This window comes from Cricetulus griseus, assembly GCF_003668045.3.
Source record: "Cricetulus griseus strain 17A/GY chromosome 1 unlocalized genomic scaffold, alternate assembly CriGri-PICRH-1.0 chr1_0, whole genome shotgun sequence".
Classification (NCBI taxonomy): Eukaryota; Metazoa; Chordata; class Mammalia; order Rodentia; family Cricetidae; genus Cricetulus; species Cricetulus griseus.
In genome coordinates, this window is record NW_023276806.1 from 39,659,400 (window position 1) to 39,681,748 (window position 22,349).

At 35.5% G+C, this 22,349-nt stretch overlaps 1 protein-coding gene across 2 annotated transcripts in view; it reads right to left on the reverse strand.

Moving 5' to 3' along the window:
• The window catches only part of Dpyd (dihydropyrimidine dehydrogenase), an 830,055-nt gene that overhangs the window by 708,699 nt on the left and 99,007 nt on the right, over window positions 1-22,349 (reverse strand). For both annotated transcript variants that reach the window (XM_027395605.1, XM_027395606.2), the window contains exon 3: window positions 11,011-11,093. In XM_027395605.1, coding sequence (XP_027251406.1) covers window positions 11,011-11,093 — 83 coding nt within the window. The remainder of the gene's footprint in view (window positions 1-11,010; window positions 11,094-22,349) is intronic.

Consider the following 22,349-nt stretch of genomic DNA (forward strand, 5'->3'; position numbering starts at 1 on the left):
GTGGTTACTCTGCCATGATTTTTCATTTTCCCTGACGGATACATGAACGAAAATGTGGTTTATAGTGAAAGTGTAAAATACAAAATGAAGCTCAGTGAATTCAGAGTGGCTACTCTAACTCTAGAAAGTTCACTGAGATATATAGAGTTTGGGTCTGGGCAGGTGCTGTGTGGGTGGCTATGTTAATATAGTTGAATGATGTTTTTGGTAAGAAAGTTCTTTATAATAAAGTGGATTTTATTTTATCAAACTAAAAAAAAAAGAAAAAGAAACAAGAGACAGATAGATAGAGGTGTCCACATAAATTGTCCACAAGAGACAGCTTAGGGAAATTGTAGGACCCAGCCAATGTGTCTTAGCGCATTATACAATGCACCCAGATGATTACAGTGGCTTCTTTAAAAGCCAATGTGTTCCTAAACAATAGTCTATTATCTATAAATCTACTCCATTATTCTCCTTAAGTTGTAGAAGATGCCAAATATAATTACAAAATACATATTCAAAACATGTAAACCACTAATTTTCCACTTGTAAAAGCGTGATTCAAAAAGCAATTTACTTTATGGTTTACTTAAGCTCTGTAACTACATTAAAATATGATAGTATATACACAACAGCTTGTTAACAAGATTATCAAAACATTAAAATCATAATGTGCCACTTCAATTATGGATCCTTAAAATTAGAGCTAATCCTCACAGCACCAATTTTTATCTCCTAAACAATTTTAGCTATTAGCTGTTCATTCAAATCCTGTATCTCAGATGATCAGCCTTCCAGAGGAACAACTTAGCTTGGCACTCTTCTCTGGTAGCAAACAAAAACTGCCCTCCCCTTCTTTCTAGACCAGCAGTTTTCAACCTGTGAGTCACAATGCCACATGGGGGAGGGGGTCACCTGTTGTATAGTCTGCATATCAAATATTTATATTGCAAGTCATAAAAGTAGCATAATTACACTTATGAAGTAGCAACAAAAATAATCTTATGGTTGGGGGTCACCACAAACTGAGGAACTGTATTAAAGGGTCACAGCACTAGGAAGGATGAGAACCACTGGTATAGACTGTAAGTGGCAGTCTTTGACAGGAAATGGTAAATTGAATTCTATTCCTGACCTTTGCCTAGTGGTTTCTACTGATGTTCTCGGCAGTAGAGTCATTTCAATAAGTTATCCTATATGTGTGTGACCATTCCAAATGTATCAAATTGGCCTTCAAACGGCATTCACAATATTTAGGTGGGTTTTTGTTTTGTTTTGTTTTTAGTACTACTCTTATTCAAGCAGTACCTAGAACACAGTAGTCACACCAAGTTGAATATATTGATTCCTATGTCACTAACTATGACAGTGGGCTTTATAAACAACCAAGTTAACCTGCACTTGATTTCTTTGTCCTAGCTTTCCACAGAACTAATAACTGGTAATTATATAATCAATATTCATCACACAGAACTCCTAATTAAATTTTAAAGTAGTGAAAACAATGCTATACTAAATACATTTAAAATTGATATTCAGGAGTTAGGTTCTGTAGTCAAGAGTATTTTGGGTTCTTACACAGGACCTGGGTTTGGTCCCTGGTACCAATGCGGCAGCTCCCAACCATGTGTAATACCAGTTTTGGGGGATTTGATGCCTTCTTATGGCCTTCATGGGCCCTGCAAGTACACATGAACACATATGCCTGAAGACAAAGCATGCACTCATATAAAATAAAAATAAATTTTAATATATATAATTTTTATAAAATTTATAAAATGTATACAATTGTGACAAAACTTATTAACAATCCAGAAGTGTTATTGCTAAGCATGTTTGTAATTTTAATAAGCATTAGTAAGTATAAAAATACCTTTTATATTCCCCATGAATGGTAAAAATTAAACAGGCCATCTAAAATTGCTTATGATCTCCCCCAAAAAGTTGAGTAAATTAAAAGCCTTAGTATTCATGTATGTGACAAGCAGGTGACAGAAAACTTGTGTTGCGTGAATGGTATTTACATGAAATTAATTACATATATTACATCACTTCTTGTGATGAACTGTATGCATCTGCTAGCTGTATGCCACTGATTTGTCTAATAACAAATACATCACTCTCTATAAATGCAGTGATAATACAGTTTTGTTTTCAGATTCAAATATCTAAAGGTAGTAAGCTTGAGGTCTTACTCATGCATTAGATGGCAGAAACCATGTCAAACAAATGACTGTTATCCTGGCAGTACCTATTTTTAAAAAAAAAAACAAAAACAAAAAAAAAAAAAACAAAAAACCTTTTTTAAAAATTTTTTTATTTAAATTAGAAACAAGCTTCTTTTACATGTCAATCTCAGTTTCCTCTCCATCCCCTCCTCCCCTGCCCCCCCACTGACCCCTGACCTAAGCCCTTTCTACTCCCCAGGAAGGGTGAGTTCTTCCAGGGGGATCTTCAAAGTCTGTCACATCATTTGGAGCAGGGCCTAGACCCTCCCCAGTTTGTCTAGGCTAAGAGATTATCCATTTATGTGGAGTGAGCTCCCAAAGTCCATTTGTGTACTAGGGGTAAGTACCAATCCACTACCAGTGGCCCCCTAGATTGTCCAGACATCCAAAATGACCTCCTCTTTCAGAGGGTCTGGAACAGTCCTATACTGCTTTCCAAGCTATCAGTCTGGGGTCTATGACCAACCCTTTGTTCAGCTCAGCTGTTTCTGTGGATTTCTCCAGCCTGGTCTTGACCCCTTTGCTCATCACTCCTCCCTCTCTGAAACTGGATTCCAGAGTTCAGCTCAGGTTTTAGCTGTGGGTGTCTACTTCTGCTTTCATCAGCTACTGGATGAAGGCTCTAGGATGGTATATAAAGTAGTCATCAATCTCATTATCGAGAAGAGCATTTAAGGTAGCCTCTCCACTATTGCTTAGATTGTTCGTTGGGGTCAATCTTGCAGATCTCTGGACCTTCCCATAGTGCAAGAATTCTCTTTAAACATATAATGGCTATCCCATGCACCTGATCTCGGAAGCTAAGCAGTGTCGGGCCTGGTTAGTACTTGAATGGGAGTACCTATCTTTTTTTTAACAGAAACTGTCACAATAAAGTTCTCCTCTATGAGGGGATACTTGCACTCTGTTGACTTGGGGAAGGGGCTTTAGTGAGATCTTGTTGACAAAGCCAATGAAAGAAAATTTTAGAAAAAATATAATTAATGTAGCATCAAATCTCAGTTGAAACAAAAGATCACCAGCAATTTATATATGGTAATAATAACAAACATTTTACATTCTTTAAATATATGCATCTGTCTGAATATTTCTGATTATAGGAGAGATGTGTATTTATTCCTGAAAATGCTAAGCCCAAATATGCTATAATGCTAGGCCATCTAAAATCACAGACAGCATCACATAATATATTCAAAATTTTAAAAAGGAAAATTTCCTTACCTCCCATATTATGTGAACAACCTACCAATTTCAATATCAATTAAATTTCATTATTATTATATTTCATTAAGTTGAATTGAATTCATTATAATTTCAATTATAAATATTTGGTTAAACCTTTCTCATTTATTTTGTATTCATTGAAGCCTACTTTAAACTACCTCAGTTTTCTATTCATTTACTGCATTTTGTAATTTGCTACTCTCAGATAATTAACATTTTCTTTTAAAATTGCAAAATAATTTTATGGAACCTGACTGTATGCTTGTAATCCTAAAACACATATGGAAAAACAAAAGGGCATTCTAAATGTGAATATGATAACATACCATGAGTTTTCTTTGACTTGGAGGAGGGATTTTATACACATACATTGTATATATACACTACACAAGCATAATACATAACTGCACCTGCATATGTACCCACAAGCACATGCATGTTTATCTCCAAAGCATGAAAAGTAGGACAGTGATAATGTTATTATTTAGATGGAAAAAATTCTCAACAAGGTAATTCTTTGCTCGCATTTTGGTGGAGAGTCGCCCCTGGTAGTAGATTAGTATTTTCCCCTGGTGTAAGAAGGGATTTTGAGAGCCCATTCTACGTGAAGGGATGCACCCTTGGCCTGGACACATGGGGAAGGGCCTAGGCCCGGCCCAGGATGATGTAGTGGACTTTGGGGAGCCCCCTGTTGAGGGCCCCTACCCTGCCTGGGAGTGGAGGGTGGATGGGGTGGGGGGTATGTCGGTGGGGGGAGGAGGGTTGGAGGGGAGGGGAGGAAGAGGAAGAAGAGATTGATATGCGAAACAAGCTTGTTCCTAATTTGAACATAATTCCTAATAAAAAAAGACAAAAAGAAAAAAAATGTAAAAAAAATTAAAAAAAGAAATTTTAGTCAGCAAGGGATACAATAAATAGCTAGTGTAGTACTTAAGTCCAACCATACAGTAGAATAGCTTGTATATCAGATGGCAACTGGCCTCACCACCAGTGGATATTAACAAGAGATTGAAATAAAAGACACACTTTGGTTCCTCCATTGAGACAGAATAGTCTTGGAAACCCGAATAACCTGTCCCTGTTTTGAAATATCCTATGGACATCAGTCTTCCTATATGAAGTTTACTTTATTATTTATATTCCTGAGTCAAACACATTACAGTAATTTACCCTGGTTCAAATAACGTGCACACTGATTATATCTCCTAGAAATCATTCTCTAAGTTGACATGGTTAGAATGTATTTTTTGACTGTGCATCTATGCTGAGTTTCTGTTGCATCTTCAAATACAATTACACACACCAGGAAAAAAGCCAGCAAACAGAAATTGTACAACTCAACGTCTCCATCTAGTGACAAGACTCTCAACACGTGATGAAGCCAAGCTAAGGGAAGACTCAGTTCCTGATGTCCTGGCAGCTCCACTCCACATAAAGATCCAGAGGCAAAAGCCCTCACCCACATGCCAGCTCCTCTAACACAAAACTAGCTCATATCTGGACACTTTTGTTCTCCAGTTAGTTGGTCTTGTAGAGCTATGTCCTTCAACCAAACCAATTTACATTTCTACACAGCCATTAAGTCCCTGATAATAGCTTCCAAAACATTTTCCTTTTTTTTTCTCAATGAAAAATACTATATTCTACATCACATTCTTTTGCAGAATTTAACTTCCCTGTTTCTCAAGTTATTCTGTTCTACTAGCTATCATTTCCATGTACCAACCATCTGATATTCATTGTTCACTTCTGCCTCTGGGACTCTGAGTAGACACATGTATAAAAGAACCTCACCTTCCCCTTATACTCAGCCTTCATTACAGGGTCCAACACAGGCACCAAATATTAAAGTACAGAAATCAAATCACCTTGGAGTGATGAGAGGGTTGAATCAGCTGAGATAAGCAGAAAATACTATGAACGCAAGGCAAGAAGTTCCTCCTAAATTCATTATCATACAGTGGACCAGAGACTTGACCTGGAGAAGGTAGCTTTTTTTTTTTCTTGTGCTTAGATAGGTGTCTTTAATATCATTTCCACAAACTTTGAAGAAGACTTGTACAGAAAAGGAGCATGAGGGTGGATGATATATAAGTACATAAGTCATCCCTTTGGCATTTTATGTGTGAAGACTACAGTGAAATTTCCCACTCAGTTCCACAAACATATATGACAGAAGCAAGTTATTTTAAAGGTACTTCATGCTATTAAAAGAAAATAATATATGTAAACACTGTAAAATTTGGTTAAAAATTATTCCTTTCTGTTATGCACAGGCCTCATATCAAGTCCCCGAAATTTTCAATTATATTGTACAAAAAGATTAGATCAAACTGATACAATGGTTGACGCCACAATTAAATCTTATTCAGTTGCACCAAGGTTATAGTCTATTATTTAAAAATTATTCAGATTTTCCATGATTTCTATGGCTTCTGCACATGCAATTATAGATGGTAAATACAAAAGGATATGTTTATTTTAAGGTTCTTAGTAGCTATTGACACTTCATTGCTCAATGTATCAGTAAATGTCATTCCTCATGGGCTCTGAGAACATGAGAATGCTATATTAAGATTCAGAATTGCTCCCCCCACTGAACTGAAGTAATAGCCACTTGCAAGAATTTGTATTATTTTTGTAAAGCTTATGTCGTTTGTCTGCCAGATCAAAACACTCTCTGAATAATTTGAAAATCTCAATCAGTTTTCCAGTGAGGCACCAAGTTCGTTTCTTTTTAATCTGTTGTACAGGTGGTAATACAGTTAACTGAAGGCTTTAAATTTTGCTGGTACTTTCCCATTCTTAATGGTATCAAAGCTTTGGGATCATTTTCAAAGATACTTAGTTTATTATCTTTGCTCATCAAACCTCAATGTGATACAGTCACTTCCATAATCCATTGGAATCTGGTCTTTTATTTCATTTAGCACTTTAATAGGCATGAAGTCTACTGTGTACACTTACAAAAAGAATAAAAAGTGATTTCCCTTTTCAAACAGCAAAAGTAGACACAACTTATTACGTGACTCAACGTGTTTTGAATAATTTTGGGTACTTTTCTGAATAACTTCACTAGATCATTATAGAATATCAACAATAGTGCTCTACCACAGAAATACATTCCTAGCACCATTTAACTTCTTAGGGTGTTTTCCTGGTTGATCCTCTTAGGCTATTTAGAAGCAAATAATGATTTAGAGAAAAATACTCATTTTTTCTCTTCTATGCCAACCCATGCTTGTTGCTCTGTTGTAAACAGAGCTTTTCTGTCATCTTCATAAGAAAGAGTGCCCTCCTATATTTGATGTACATGACAAAGGTATTGCCTCATGGTGGCCTGTCTGTTGACTGTGACTCCTTCACTGGGGGCTGCCACACATCATTTTAGCAATATAACATCTTGTTTTTAGAAAAGTCCCATCCAAACCACAATCAGTCATTACAAGAATTCTTTAAGTAAAATATTTAAATCCATACAATGAATGATTCCACTGTTCTGATAAATTTGACACATTTGGGGGGGGGGGGTCTGGAGCCACTGTGGCTGGTCACTCTCACACTGAAAGTCACAGACACAACTCAACCTTTGAGAAGGCCTTGCTCTGAATGTAGACAGATATAGACAGAGACCTTGCGGCTACAAGCTATTCTCCACAGATGCTTCGTATTATATCCAAGTCTTTCTCTACTGAAGGGGATTAATTGAAATTTAAAGTCTTAGAATGTTTTTCAACACACATTCTCCTATATTCAGTTTCCAAAGGTACCATATTAGATTTTCACTCCTATTCTTACTCTCTGACTTGATGAACTACTCTTGGAAATCCCACACCTTCCCATGGCTATAAACATCAAAATCCTAACAAACTTCAAATGGATATATCACATTCACTTTTGGTCCTGAATTGTGAAACTATATTTTTCCCAAGCCTACTGCACATTCCGCATATGGGATAGCCTTCACTGTCTCAAATGCATCTGAAAAAAAATCACCTTCATGTAGTCCTTTTTCTTTTACCCTCTCTGTCACTGTACTTACTTAATGTGCTATTTGGTGAGAATATTCCATAGATAAATTTGTAAGTTGTAGTTCCTATTCTTTTTTACATAGGAGGAATCCAGTCTGAATGCATCCTTACACCTACAATCCTGGACACTATTAAATCAGTTTATGAACTGATAAGGAGGAGATTCAGGATGCATAGCAAAGAGTATCCAGGAAGAGAAGATGCATGAGGATACACAGGGCTGAGCAGGGGCAGAATCTTCTCTAAGTGACAAAACAGGAGAAGCTTGGTAGATCAGGAGGTACTAAACAGGAAAAAGATCCCAGGAAAGGAGTCAAGTTCAATCTGCCAATGCCAGCCAGATGTACTCTAGCTACCCCCAGCTAACTATTCACAGAACAAGAGTGCCCCTGTGTACACATGAAGTCACTGAAGAGATGGAAAATAGACAAACTGGTGAGAGAAGAGGATGCTTTCATTATTAAGCTAACCCATGATGGCCAACAAAGAAAGGATCTACTGTTAAGTATATGAAACCTTGGGGTAATTTAGTATGCAGCATGGAGATCTGGTCTACCTAGGCTTATCCTCCACTGCACAGCTAGCTCTCTGAAGACAGAAATTGTATCCTTTATATCTATAATCATAACCACTGTGTTATAGAAATGTCATCAACATTTTTAAAGAGGTGAAAGATGGTCTCTATTCCTACATTATACTTTCTCTCTATACTCCAACTCTACAGAACAATAAATTTACCTTTATAAAGTTATACTTAGTGTTATTACTAATATCCTAAAATCCTTAAAAAATGATTCATTGAAATAATTTGTTTTTCACAGAACACTAGATTCTATATAAAGTTCACCTGTACCACAAGCTACCAAAAATATTATCAGTGAGCCTCCTGATGCCAGTCCCTCTGCTAATCGAGGCTCCCATAAGTTATTTCTACCTACCCCCAAATGCCCCCAAACTGCTCTGATATCCTGATCCTCCCACCAGCCAAGTAAAACTCTGATGCATTCATGCTTATGAATTCATTACATGGAAAAGACCTAGTATTGATTAAAAATAAGTCTATCTGCATGTACTTTTGTGATAAAAATAATAATTCACACCCGAACACATAAAAGCTTGCCTTCCATCACAGCCTTACTGTTTTCAAAGCACACCTTCACATTCCAGTGTCCTGTTATTCACACTATACTGTTCTCTCTACATACAACATTGTCCCTTAGCCTTAGTTAACCCCCTAACTTCTCTGAGCTTGGCATTGGTTCAGCCATCCTTCATATGAGGAAGAATTGATAACAGATAAGAGAGAAATGTGCTTTTCTCCTTGAAAGTCTTGAGTCACATTGAGATCTCTTCTGTCTAGATTTTTTTCTCATGCAAAAGACTGAGTTCTTGATTATTAAAAATAGAAAGTGCCCATGAACAATACATTACATTTTCCAGTGCTGCTGGTTACTAAATAATTTCACTGCATTTAGTGATTCCAGGCATTCATATATACACATGTGTATGTGGACACATAAAATATTCAGCCTAAGTAAACAAGTGCATTTCCCCACCATGTGATTAAATTCTGAATTAAATTATCTGGGCTGTTGCCCTACTCATTCCATGGGTGGTCAGAGGTCACTTCAACTAGGTAATGAATGCTGCTTCCCCACCCCCATCCATTCATTCCTACTTCTCCAAAAGCAAGCTCTTCCAGTATATTATAAATACTATTTACTTTTTTAAAAATTGGCAGAATTTAATGATCTTTTTATCTACAATTCCTCTACAATTGACTTGTTTTTTTCTTCAGGACCGATCTCCTGCAAAGCTCCCAAGTCCTTCCGTGCATTGTATTTCCCCATTCACATCCACATCCATTCACAGAGCCCCTTCCATTCTCTCTGTGTTTCTAGTCTTCAGTTCTTTTATTCAAAAGCAGGAGAGCTGGCATCCTCTTTGTTTTCCTGTTTGTCTATGAATTTATTACAAGATGAATAGAAATTACATTACCAAAAAATTTGGTTTCTAAATAGATATTAGTATGCACATTTCACATATCCAAAAGTATAATATAAGCTCTATATAAATGACATGTTCAATTTGTAACACTGTGGTAGTTTTCAATAAAGTATAATAACATATTTTTTAAAAAGGAGTTCATTCATAATTTCTGTCCTAGATTTTCCTACAGTATACTTTATACCTCATTTTTAATTTGTAATTATTTTCAGTAACTTAAACTTTGCTAGACTGTTGCTGCATTTTAGATAGACACAAATTCTCTGCTGCGTACTCAGTTTTATTTTTCCCTCTTTTTTATTAGTAAAGACATTAACAGTAAAATAGGTTCCTTTGCTCCGGCTGGTAATTTCTCCTGCACACTAGTAATATATTATTCCCCTTTTTGTGACATCATAATCATCTATACAGAAGTACCATGTATCTTTGTGTAGAAGCTACTGTTTCCATTAAATTTAATTACCTCCCCCTGTGGTTTTAAATAGAAGTGGCTTCAAAATGAGGGCAGCTTCTATTAAATTTAATTACTTTCTCCTGCTGCTTGCATGGTAAAAGGGAGGTTGCTAAATGAGAGTGGCTTCTAAACTAAAGTATATGGTAGCTGTGTGACAGCAATAACAAAATTGTGTTTAAAACACGGCAAGTCTGTTAGATTTCCCGTTTCTCATATTTTAACTTTCTCTACCTTAAAACCATTTAAGATAAATGAGCATTAAGATAATTTTTTAAGTAACATTGTTTCATGAGTACAACAAAGGAAAATCCACCATTCTCTGCCCAAATGCAGATTTGGCCACTGGAAGGTTCAAGCTGGGAACTTTTAGGGCTAGTGACGTTTGTGACTTCTCTGTCCTAGGGATTATATGCTTGTTACTCAGACATTGTTACTGTCTAGTTAAACTTTTCCTTGATCCGAATCAGATGAATTTAAAGGGCACCTCATACAAAGTTATTAAAAAGATAGCAAGGTTGATGTGATTTTTGAAAAATAAAAATAGCAATATTAAGTGAAAAAAACAAACAGGCCACTTATTGGTCTTTGCATCTAAAAGAGAGTCGTTCTACGCTTTGAAATACTGAAAAATTGTAAGACATCTTAACAATTGTTTTTAATCTTATGAAATATAACAAAAGATGAAATTTTTAAGTAGCTCTTTTCAAATTAAATATTAATTAGGAAAGGGTACTCAGCCAAGCTACGATTTACAAGGTGTTTATTTTCTACTCACAGGCAGGATTTAGATGAACAATATTTTCATTCAATTGCACAATTTACTATAAATATAAAACAAGACACCCCGTAAGCATTTTAAGTAACAAATTAAACATTTACATTTTTTACTGTGCACTGAGGCTTAACATTTATGCAGCTTCAAAACCAAAGTACAGCCTCAAGGGAAGTCTCTCCACTGACAAATTAATACCTTAGAGAACAGAGCTGAATGGTGGCAATGAACTCATTTGTTCCCCCAATAATGAAGAATGACTTTTTCTTTACCACATCTGTGACTGTTGCTATGGTGACCCAGACTTACCTCATTGCTTCTCGAAGAGCTCCTCGCTCACCAAGAGTCGTGTGCTTGATGTCATCAAAATTATTCTCCAGCTTCTCACAGGCCTGCAACACATTAAAACACTGAATTAATCTTCCACACCCCCAGAAAAATTACATTCTATGCGGTTATGTAAAAATATAATCAATTGTATTGATCAGGGGCTCATGAAAAATAGGCACAATGCTTTAATTGGGTAGGATTCATTAAAATAGACACTGAAATTCAACAGCCACAAACTCACGAGTCTTATGATGCAGCTGCAGGAGAAATCTTTTCATCATATTTTTTTTCAAAATAGGTGTTAAAAAAAAAATGAATGTCACACAAAACTAGCCAAACTGCCAGGGCTCAGAATAGCAATTAGTTTCCTAAAATAATCTCCAATTAACTAAAGCTAATGTAAATTCAAAGGAGAAAAATCAGTAAATAAGTTCAAAGTAACATTAATAAGTGTATATGATAATGAACCATGTCAAATTAGATACTCCGTACTGAAATGGAAAGGGCCAAAGTATGATAAAATTTTAATCAGATTTAAAAACCAGATTTTCAGAACAAACACCTGTGTTATATTTTAAATTTCATGTGTGAATCCACAAATTTTTATGTCAAACTAAATCATCCTGATTGCTGTGATATCAAGTATTTGAGGGACATTAATGAGAAACACACATGATGGGCAATGTAAACTTCATAAATGTTTATTGCATGGTAAATATACTAGTACTAGTGCAATGACTTTTCTAAAAGTAAATTTAACTTTTTACTACAATTCTTAACTTAGTGGTGTAGTGTAGACAAACAATTATATTTATATAGCAAAGTTTTAGGAACTTAAAACTTGCTAAATTTCAGACTAAATGGGTATTTACTTTAATCTTTTTACATAGGTGTTTGGTGGACAGTGATAGCATTTGGGGAAAAAAAAGAAGTTTGGGGATTTTTTTGTTTTGTTTTTGGTTTTGTTTTGTTTTGAGCTTTTGTTTTTAATTTTAGAAACAGAAGAGTTAAATAATAAAATTTAATTATTAATGTATCATTTCTATTCCCAAGTTATAAATAAACACACTGGATTTCAGAAGACTGTGGAACTTAGATCATTGATTTCCAATGTACAAGAGTTAATTAATTTCCAACCCAATGGTATCCAATTTATCAAGCTCACCTTTAGTTCTTCTGTTTTAACTAGATCAAATTAAGGAAAAGATCACTTTAAAGTATAATCAAATGACTTTATAATGAAAATCTTAAAATTTTCCAAAATAACTCCAACTCCGGATTCCTTGAAATGATCTAAAGTCATTTGTTTGACACCTACATTGGAAATCATTTTATGATGTGGGCTAGTATTTTTTTCACATTTTTAGTTTTATCACAAAGAAAAATTTTTAGATTTAATGATGCTGAATATATATATATATATATATATATATATATATATATATATTCAAATATACAGTTAGCTTTTTTATGGCCCATTTACTTGAAATGTTTTTGAAAGTCTGGAAAGCTTCTTTTAGTATTAATCAGGAAGATTTGCTGTTCTGTACTTCACCTTTTGGTGAAACATGCCTGTGAGATGACATTTATATGGTTGAATACTGAAAATCACATCATATAGATAATCAATGAAGTACTATTTCCCTTAAATACCATCCATCATTGGGAGTCATTTTCCCATAATTGACTTTCAGTGCCTACAGAATCTATTGTATTCTGATCAATTGATCAATTTTCCATACTTTTGACAGCACCGCACATCTTAATTATATTTCTACACTATAATAAATAAATTACCTCTACAAATAAAGATAGGAAAATACTTAAATAGTAAAAGACAAAGAACATTACATAATCTTTCATGAGGAAAATTCAAATAGCCTAACAAAAGTCAAGTCAAATGTGATTATCAAACAGTAAAATGAAAATTTATGCCATAGCTAAGAACCACTACATATTTTGGATATGTGTAAAACGATAGACCAGACAGTGTTGTTGTTCTAGTATAAAAGGCACTACACTAATAATAAACCTGTAAACTGTTACAGTCACTTTGAAAAATGATGGTTCTAGCTTCAACAGTCAAACTTTTGCTTCTCTGGCCCAGCTGTTTTACACTTGAGAATAATGTACAGAATATTCATTCAAAGTCGCTTGGGAAAAATATTAATGTAAACATTGTTTCATATTCCCAACTGTAACATATATATATATATATATATATATATATATATATATATATATATATATGAATGGGACCTCTGGTAGGGGTCAGTATTTATCCCTAGTGTACAAATATACATTGGGAGACCACTCCACATAGAGGGATCTCTCTCAGGTGAGATACATGGGAGAGGGCCTAAGCCCTGCTCCAAATCATATGACAGCCTTTGAAGATCCCCCATGGAAGACCTCACCCTCCCTGGGAAGCAGAAAGGGGATGGGATGGGGGGTCGGTGGGGGTCGTGGGAGGATGGGAGAGGGAAATGGGATTGATATGTAAAACAAGATTGTTTCTAATTTAAATGAAAAACGAGGAAAAAAGATGAAATACATGTAATGCAATTCATTCATATACTACAAAACTATATAGCACTGAGAATGAATGACTATATTAAGTAACATACAAGCACCTCAAATACTAGAGATCCAAATAAGTGATAGAAGAAATCGCACTCAAAGTATTCAAAGATACACTCTTCTAGTATGCATAGCTGATACTGTGACAAAAGAGTGACCTAGCCCACTTCAGGAGGGGAGAGCTTTATAACTCCCAGGAAACAATCCATAAGCAAAGGAAAGTCAGGGCAGGAGATGAAAGTAGGAACCTGGAGGAAGGAACTGAAGAGGAGGCCATGGAGGAAACTGCTAAAGCTTATCTCCCAGGCTACATCAGCTACATTTCTTATATAGTTCAAGCCCAATTGCTTAGGGAGAGTACCTCCCACAGTACGAAGGCCCTCTATATGAATTAGCCATCAAGGAAGTGCACTATAGACATGCCCACAGGCCAAGCCAATGGGGACAATTTCTTATTTGAGCAGATTCCCTCTTCCAGGAATGTCTAGTTGAAAACAGAATCTAATCTATGACTTACTCCATTTGTATCAAGTTCAAAGATGGGCCAGACTACAATGAAAAATCTAAAAATTAACAATTCCATTTGAAGTTACATTAAAAAGAATGAAATATTTATGAATATATTCAATAAACAGCTAAAAACTATGAAGAATAACATTTTTTAAAAAAAGCTTTTTTTCATCCTATTGCAATGAACTGGAAGACTTCCTGTTGCTAAGGTGATGCTACTCTGTGGATTGTCTCAGTAGCCACAATCCAATTTGTAGCAAATTCCACTAGATTTTTTTTTCCAGAATTTTAGAAACTCTTCCTAAAGTACACCTGAATGGTAGAGGCTAGATATCCAAAACATGTTTGGGAAGTGGAATTAAGTTACAAGAATTAACCTCCAATTTCCAAACCTTTTACCATGAATACAATCTGTGTGGTTGTGGCATAAGCTTATAAACATACATACCCTGCTCCAAATAAAATGACAGACTTTGAAGATTCCCCCATGGAAGGCCTCACCCCCCCCTGAGGAGCAGAAAGAGGATGGAAATGGGGGGTCAGTAGGGGCAGGGGAGGAGGGAAGAGAGAGGGAACTGGGATTGACATGTAAACCAAGCTTGTTTCAAATTTAAATAAAAAAGAGAGGAGAAAAACAAACAAACATACTAATGACAGAATTGAGAGTACAAATGAACCCTAACACTTATGGTCAATTCAATATTTAAACAAGAACTAAAGAAAATTCAATGTGAGTCAGGATGGATTTGGCAGAAATGACACATGAGAGTGACAACAGACTCCTGAGTCACACAGTGTTCAAAACCAACCCAGAATGACCTGGACAAGAGCTAAAACACAAAATATTTCAGAGGGAGATGTTTTTCTGACTTGGAATTAATCCACTAAAATTATAGTTTTTATAGATCCAAAGGAAAAATTCCAATAAATCATATGTAATAAAAGACTTGTTTCTAGAATATGTAACAACTCACACCCAATTCAATAAGACAATTTCTGCCTCTCCCATGTTTTTAAATGAGAAAACACTTCTCGATAGATAACTTTCCAAAGAAAATACAAAATGGGCAATGAAAATTTTAAAATTTCACATAATTAAATATCAGAAGAATCATGGATCTCTAAACTCAGGGAGAATGGTAATAACACATTCAAGCTACATTTTCACTTCATCCCATGCTGTCCATGTGAATGGAAAGATTCTCTCATTAGAAAACAGGAGGTGCTGTCTTCGAATGTTAGCGAATGAACCAGATGAATATACTCAAAGTATAATTAACACAATTATGACCAGAAATTACACTTTCATTACATGAGTTTCATAATGAAACAAAACATGTTTCCATATAAAAATGTGTATTCAGATTTTCACATCAGAAATATCAATAACTGGCCCAAAGGAGAAACAACCCAAAAGTCAGTAAAATGACAAATGGATAATCGGTGTGGTATTCCCATACCACAGACTATTATTGTCTGTAAAGAGTGAAGTCACATACATTGTCCACTGGGGATGAGCCATGAAACATTATGCTAAGTGGGGAAAACGTCGTATATAAATGATAGCATTTTATAATTCCATTTATAAAATACCTAGTCTGGGCAAATCAATAGAAAGCAGATTAGTGGTTGCCAAGGGCTGTAGAAAGCATGAGGTGGTGTGCTGCTAATGGGAATTTGATTTCTTGGAAATGAGAAGAAATGTCCTGGAATTTGCGGTAATTAGGATGTCACTTGTGAATAGACTACAAATTATGAAATTACACTTTCAAAGGGTGAACTATATGGTATGTGTGATATATCTTGAGAAAACTGTTACTTAAAAAACAGGGAAGGTAATCTATCCCTGAAGCTATCCGGTTCTAGGAGGACTAAGAGTGTCTTCTGTACACTGATCAATTAACTTCCTGAAAGTCTTCCTACATTTCTGCATGAAATTGTATCAATAAACAGGTTTTAAGGGAGTTTGAATGAAAGATTTGTTTATCTAGACTTCAGAATGACATAATAATACATATATTAAAATATCATGTTACGTCATTAAACACACAATGTGTGTGCTTTGGGATATTACCTAAATACAAACCTAAATTAAAAAGACGTTCCTCCAAATGCATGTTTACAAGGGTTTTAATTCTGGCTAAGAGTCATAATTCAGTCTCTTGCAAATGGAGTTAAAATTCAAACATTCAAAATGCTTCAAAATTCCAACATAGCAAATATTTGCTACAGTTTAGAAGGGTTGGGCTTTGGTTTTGATTTTTCTGGTTTGGGTTGTTGTTTAGGACGTTTTGAGACAGGTCTCAAACTTGAGATTTCTCTGCCTCAGTCTCCCAAGTACTGAAATTATAGATGAATATTACAACATGTGATTGGTGTTTAGAAGTATTATCATTTATTGCTACTGTTGGCTAGGGATCCATTCCTGCAACCGAATGAATCTGATTTCAGCAAGTGGTTGATATCTCAGTAAGTTAACGGTACACATTTTACCTATAGGTTAGATGTTTTCTTTAGTTTGTTTCTGTTCTTTTGTTTGGAGTTTTGTGTTGGTTTGTTTGGAGATAGGTTCCTATGATTCTGGTGGTTCTCAAAATTTTTACTCAACTAAGGATGACTGTGAAAGTCCTGATCCTCCTGCATCTACCTCATAAGGTCTGGGATTATTGATATGCTGCATCACACCCAGAAGTGTTGAATAGTCAAAGACAACATATATAGAGTTGGATATAATTTCAAAAATGAGCAATTGAATAATTTGTACTACATGGCCAGGACATGCACATTTTTTCCAGTTCTTCTGCACTAACACCAAAGCCTGGTTAGAATCTAGACTTCTGACATGAAAACAGAGTTTTTCTTTGTTATTGTTATTTTAAAAAATATTCTTTCATATTTGTCCTTAGTACTGACAGCCAGAAGAAAGGGGGAAACAGCAGCATTTCATATATATTTCAGATAAAAAGCAATTCCTAATATTTGCAGAAAAGTGACAAGTTTTTAGACAATTCTGTTTCTGATAGAAGTTCAGGCATCATTCTCATGGGAGTGAGAATTAAGAAGAGATGACTAAATTTTCAACATTAAAGAAATAGGTAAATAAGGGACTTTAAATCTGAGTGATTATACATACTTATTACAAATGGTATTTATATAGATATTTGTTAACAAGCTGATGCTTCTGTGAAAACATATAACAGTTTTTAGGGAGATGTTTGAAAATCAAATATGATTACAGAAAACAAGTGTTGGGGTTACTACTGCAATTATGAAACACCATGACCAAAAGCAACTTGGCAAGGAAAAGGTTTATTTCACTCATAGTTCCATTTAATAGTTCGTCATCAAAAGCAGTGAGGGAACTTGGAGACAGGAGCTGATGCTGAGGATATGGATGGGTGCTCTCTACAGGCTTGCTCCCCATGGCTTGTTCATCCAGAGTCTTTTGCTTTCTTATAGAATGCAAGACAACCACCCCAAGTGTTGCACCACACGCAAATGAGCTGGGCTACCCTATCAAATGTTAATATAAAAAATGCCCTACAGCAGTACTTTTTGGAGTGCTTACAATTCTTTTTTATTATTTTTTTAATTTTTTGAAACCATCTTATTTTACATACCACTCCCAGTTCCTTCTCCCTCCTGTCCCCCCATCCCCTCCAACTTCTCATTTCTCCTTCCATCCATTCCTCAAAGAGAGTGAGGCTTCCGACTGAGTATCTCATGGAGGCATTTTCTCAATTGAGGTTCCCTCCTTTCATATAACTCTAGTTGGTGTTTCAAGCTAACTTAACACTGGGCAGCACACCAACTAAGCTGTCTCCATTGCTCATAGCATTGGTCTTCAGCGTGGCTGCATCTAGCGTGGTTATAAAATATTGCTGCCCTTCCCTTCCGGTGAAAATAAAAGAGCTAGAGAAATCATGTAGAGTATATCACTGGTTACACTTGCAGTGAACAACAACAACAAAAACTGTAAAGGAATCACCATGAAATGATTGGGTTGACATCTAGAATTTCCTTTAAATGTGCATAGTATTTCACTGGAATTTTGCATAATTATTCATTTGGCCAGTTTCTATTTTTTTGTTTGTATTCTAATATCTCTGTAAAATCAGGGTAGGAATCAATGTACATAAATGAATTCAAGGATTAAAAATCTTAAGACAGAAAAAGAGAAGATCACTGCAATTACTCATTCCAACTAATTTGCTACTTAGCTCAAATTATTACTTTCATCTAAAACCCATTCAAATTATGTGACCACTATCATCAGAGGTGGCATCAAGAACGAAAATTCAGAGTGTCTAATTCTAAATCTCTGCATTTTTGTTCCCTAATTCAAAACTTGACAGAAAGCACTGGTAATGCCCTCTTTGGTCACATATAATTTTTAACTTCCTTTTCTCTGGAATTAGATTAACTATTTAGGTGAATCACTGCTAAGTCTGAAGGCTTATTTTTCTTTTCAAACTTTAGATGGCTGAGTTGTTATGAAATCTCCTCTTATTAAATGGATGCCTCCTTTGAGACAGTTTCTAAACCAGACATGGAAACAAATTTTTCTGTTTAATTGCTGTGAAGGCTTTGTTCAAAAATTTCCATGCACATGTACCACTTGGTCACATCTACTTATCTGCAATTTAACAAAAATCAATCTGTGTGTCTTGCAGTGCTTTTGTTCAGTTGATAATTTTTTTAAGCAAGTCTTGGAGACTGTGCATTTTTCCAACGGGAATTAGCAAAAAAAAAAAAAAAATGCAGCACTATACCTGAAGCTCTTTATTTCAAAACAATCATCTTCCATTTACCTATTGTTTTTAAAACCAGCATTGCTGCAGGAAACATGTGGTTTAATTTTTAATAGCATTGGCAAGGCATGATAATTGCTGTACTGTAATTAAGAGAGGATTTTAAAGATCGTAGTTTAGCAATTTAAAGTTACTCCCTACGCCTGAGCAATAATGCCAGAAGCAAACTATCATAAAGAAGAGCAAAGTCCGGTGCCCACCTGTCACTACATTATAACCCACTGGCTTGGACTCCAGCAACAGTAGGAAAACCACATCTCGCCTGTGTAATCAAGTGCCCATGTTTACAGTGCCTTGGGGAAAGCTATAAAATAATATGAAATAAGCAATAATTAATGATAAATTTTCATTATTTCTCATAATTCATGTTCTTTTTGAAATATAAGCCAATAAGATTACTATCTGAAATCAGTCTATAATAATATCCACAGACAACTTTAAAAAATTAGAATCCTTGAGGAAACATTACTGCTTGGGATATATAGGTTTAAAATTATAGAAATGTCTGGGAATCTACATGTTGCTACAAGAAAAAGAAAAAAAAATGTGTATTTCTTTCGTTTTCCAACATGATGTCACAGATTGAGATCATGAAGATCTGTGGAAATTCATTAGTTGGTAAAAATCCTGGCTGCACAAATACTCAGATTTGAAATGGGTTCCAGGCACTGGAATAATGAGGCTGGGTAGAACAACACATGACTGGAATCCCAGCCTTCAGGAGGAGAATGCTTGAAGCTTATCTGTTGATCTGCTAGGTCAGCCTAGCCATGAGCTCCAGGTTCAATGAGAGACCTTGTCTAAAAAGAGCTACTGAGGCATGGAGAAAGAAACTGAAATAGAACTCTAGCCTCTATATTCATCCACAAATAGGCTCTTTTACATCCACATGCAGATATAAACACATACATGTGCCACACAAAAAATAATCAGACTTCTACCCCCTTCCTCTCTCCTCTCCTACTTTCTCCCTGCTGTTTCCAATGCTCCTATAATCCGCCATGACTTTCTCCTCTTTCTCATCTCAATAAAACTTTCAATTTTATCTCATGTCTACCATTGTAGGGGGGTACAGGTTATAAAAGAAGACACAAAATCATTGGGTTGTAATTATTTTCAGATTCATCCTGAACACATGACTTCTTGACTGTTTATTTTCCACATTGAGGGGGAGATGAAAATATTTCTTGGATACAGTAATAAAATTTAAAAAGGGGCAGAGGCACAAAAGACCTGAAAATAAGCTCCCTTGAATACTCTATGGTTCAAGAAACCATTAGGCAAAAATGTGTTAGCTAAAAGAGAACATTCCAGAGCCTTTCAAGGAAATTCAGCATTCTAATGAAGAAAATCTGTGATTTTTAGTAGGGCCTTTATCTGGAGAGGGCTCAGAACTGCATCTTCTATCGTGAGATAAAATGGGAAGACTAACATAGTATTAGGCTGACTAACAGAAAAAGAATGTTCTATATTTTCTACTCTAAGCATGATTGAGGTTTATTACACTCAACAAAACACAGAGGAAATAAGTAAGACTATAGGCATTTCAAGAATGTGCCTTAGCCAAAATATTTCCATACCCAGAAATCAAAAAACAAATCCAAGATTATTATGTTTCATGAATATAAAAGAGAATCAAAGTCCACAGGGCTTTAATTCCATTTCTAATGGCATTAGGCTCTCATCATATGTAACACAAAGCTCAAGCAACTGACACCTTCATCTGCTTATCTTCTGCATAAATTTAAGCGTCAAAATTCCAATTGGTCTGAGGCACATAGGTTCCCTGTAATGCTCACCATCATTATCATCTCTGACATCAAGGATTAATCACTACATAAAAATTGAGCGTATAGCCTCCGACCAAAGTCCTCCTCAGCTCTGCTCATATGGGTATAGAGAAAAGAAAACTTAAAATCTTATGTAAATGGCAAAAATCTTTAAAGAAGCTGTCCATTATGTTAATGTAGTGCCATTACACAAAACAACGTCAATCAAACACAAGACAGATTATTGGCAGCTGACTTTGCAGAGTAAGAAAGTTCCTGGAACCTCCAGAAACTACCCAAATACAGAGTCTGGGATGGATGGATAAGAGTTTTCAAGGAATATCAGGCATGCACTCCCATCTGTGTGTGCTATATACCTAAGAGTGTGGAGAAACAAGGAATCCAACATATACATGTTTAGGCCAAATTAATATCCACAAATATTTTGCAGGCAACAGTCTTTATTTGGGTCTGTGACACCACCGTGACAAATATAATGAGCAATTAAATTCCCAAGTGTTCAGATTTTGGCAGCAATTAAAGGAGAAACAGGAAACCAAGCATCAAAACCCTGTTTCAGTGGCTTCTTGCCAAACGAATCCCCACGGGTTGAAGGAAGGTCTAGAGTTTCAAGTGTGGTAGATTTTAAGGTGTTTTATAATTCATCTGTGTTAAGGATTAAAAAAATATATAATGAAACTAATATGTGGAATACCAACATCAACTCTGGATGAAATATCAGGCACAGTGTTTTAGCCCTGAGAAACCTAAATAAAATCACTAAATAGTTATCCTTGTCTGACCGGTGCCAAAAAGTAAAATCCAATCAAGTGTATCTACTCATTCATTCATATTCTGGATGGAGGCAGGATATGAAGGAAAGCAAAGAGAGCTAGGAGGTAGTATTACCAAATAAAAGCAAAATCTGCTGTTTTTTTAGACTTAAATTTCATAGGACTGGATGTTCTAGTGGATAACCAAAATATCAAAAAAATATATACTAGCTAATCTAAATTTAATAAATCAGGAAAATAATTTTAATAAATGAAAGGTCACAGGTAGTTAATGGCATGGCCAGAAGAACTCAGGTCCCAGATGACTAAGAAACTAAATGCAAAAGTTCAATTGCCATCAGTTGAGAAAAATAATCTACTGTAAGACAATGTGCCAAATAGAGAGCTATAAACATAAATATGAAAGATTTTTTTACTTGTTCCCATACTAGAGAGAAAAGCGACTGGAGGCAAACTAACCATGTGCCTTTGTAATTATCAACAGTTTTCCACCACATTAAGAACAAAGGTGTGAGGAGTGTAAGCCAGAAGCGGCTCTAGTCTAGGACATCATCATTGTTGCCTACTGGAGACAATCCTAGACTAATTACAGACATCAGCTTCCTAAGTTTCTTTAATTATTATTGTGGACACAATATATGATGAACCAGGAGGTTCATGAGTTCAAGGCCAGCTACTTAGCAAGTTCCACCAGACTGGTTTACATAACAAGTTCTAGATCAACCAGGGCTATAGAGTGGGACCTTATGGTATATAAACCAAGAAAGAAATGAAAGGGGAAGTGGGGGAAGGAAGGAGGGAAAGGAGGGAAAGGTAAGGGCAGAGGGGAAAAAGAAAGTGGAAGGCAACGAGGA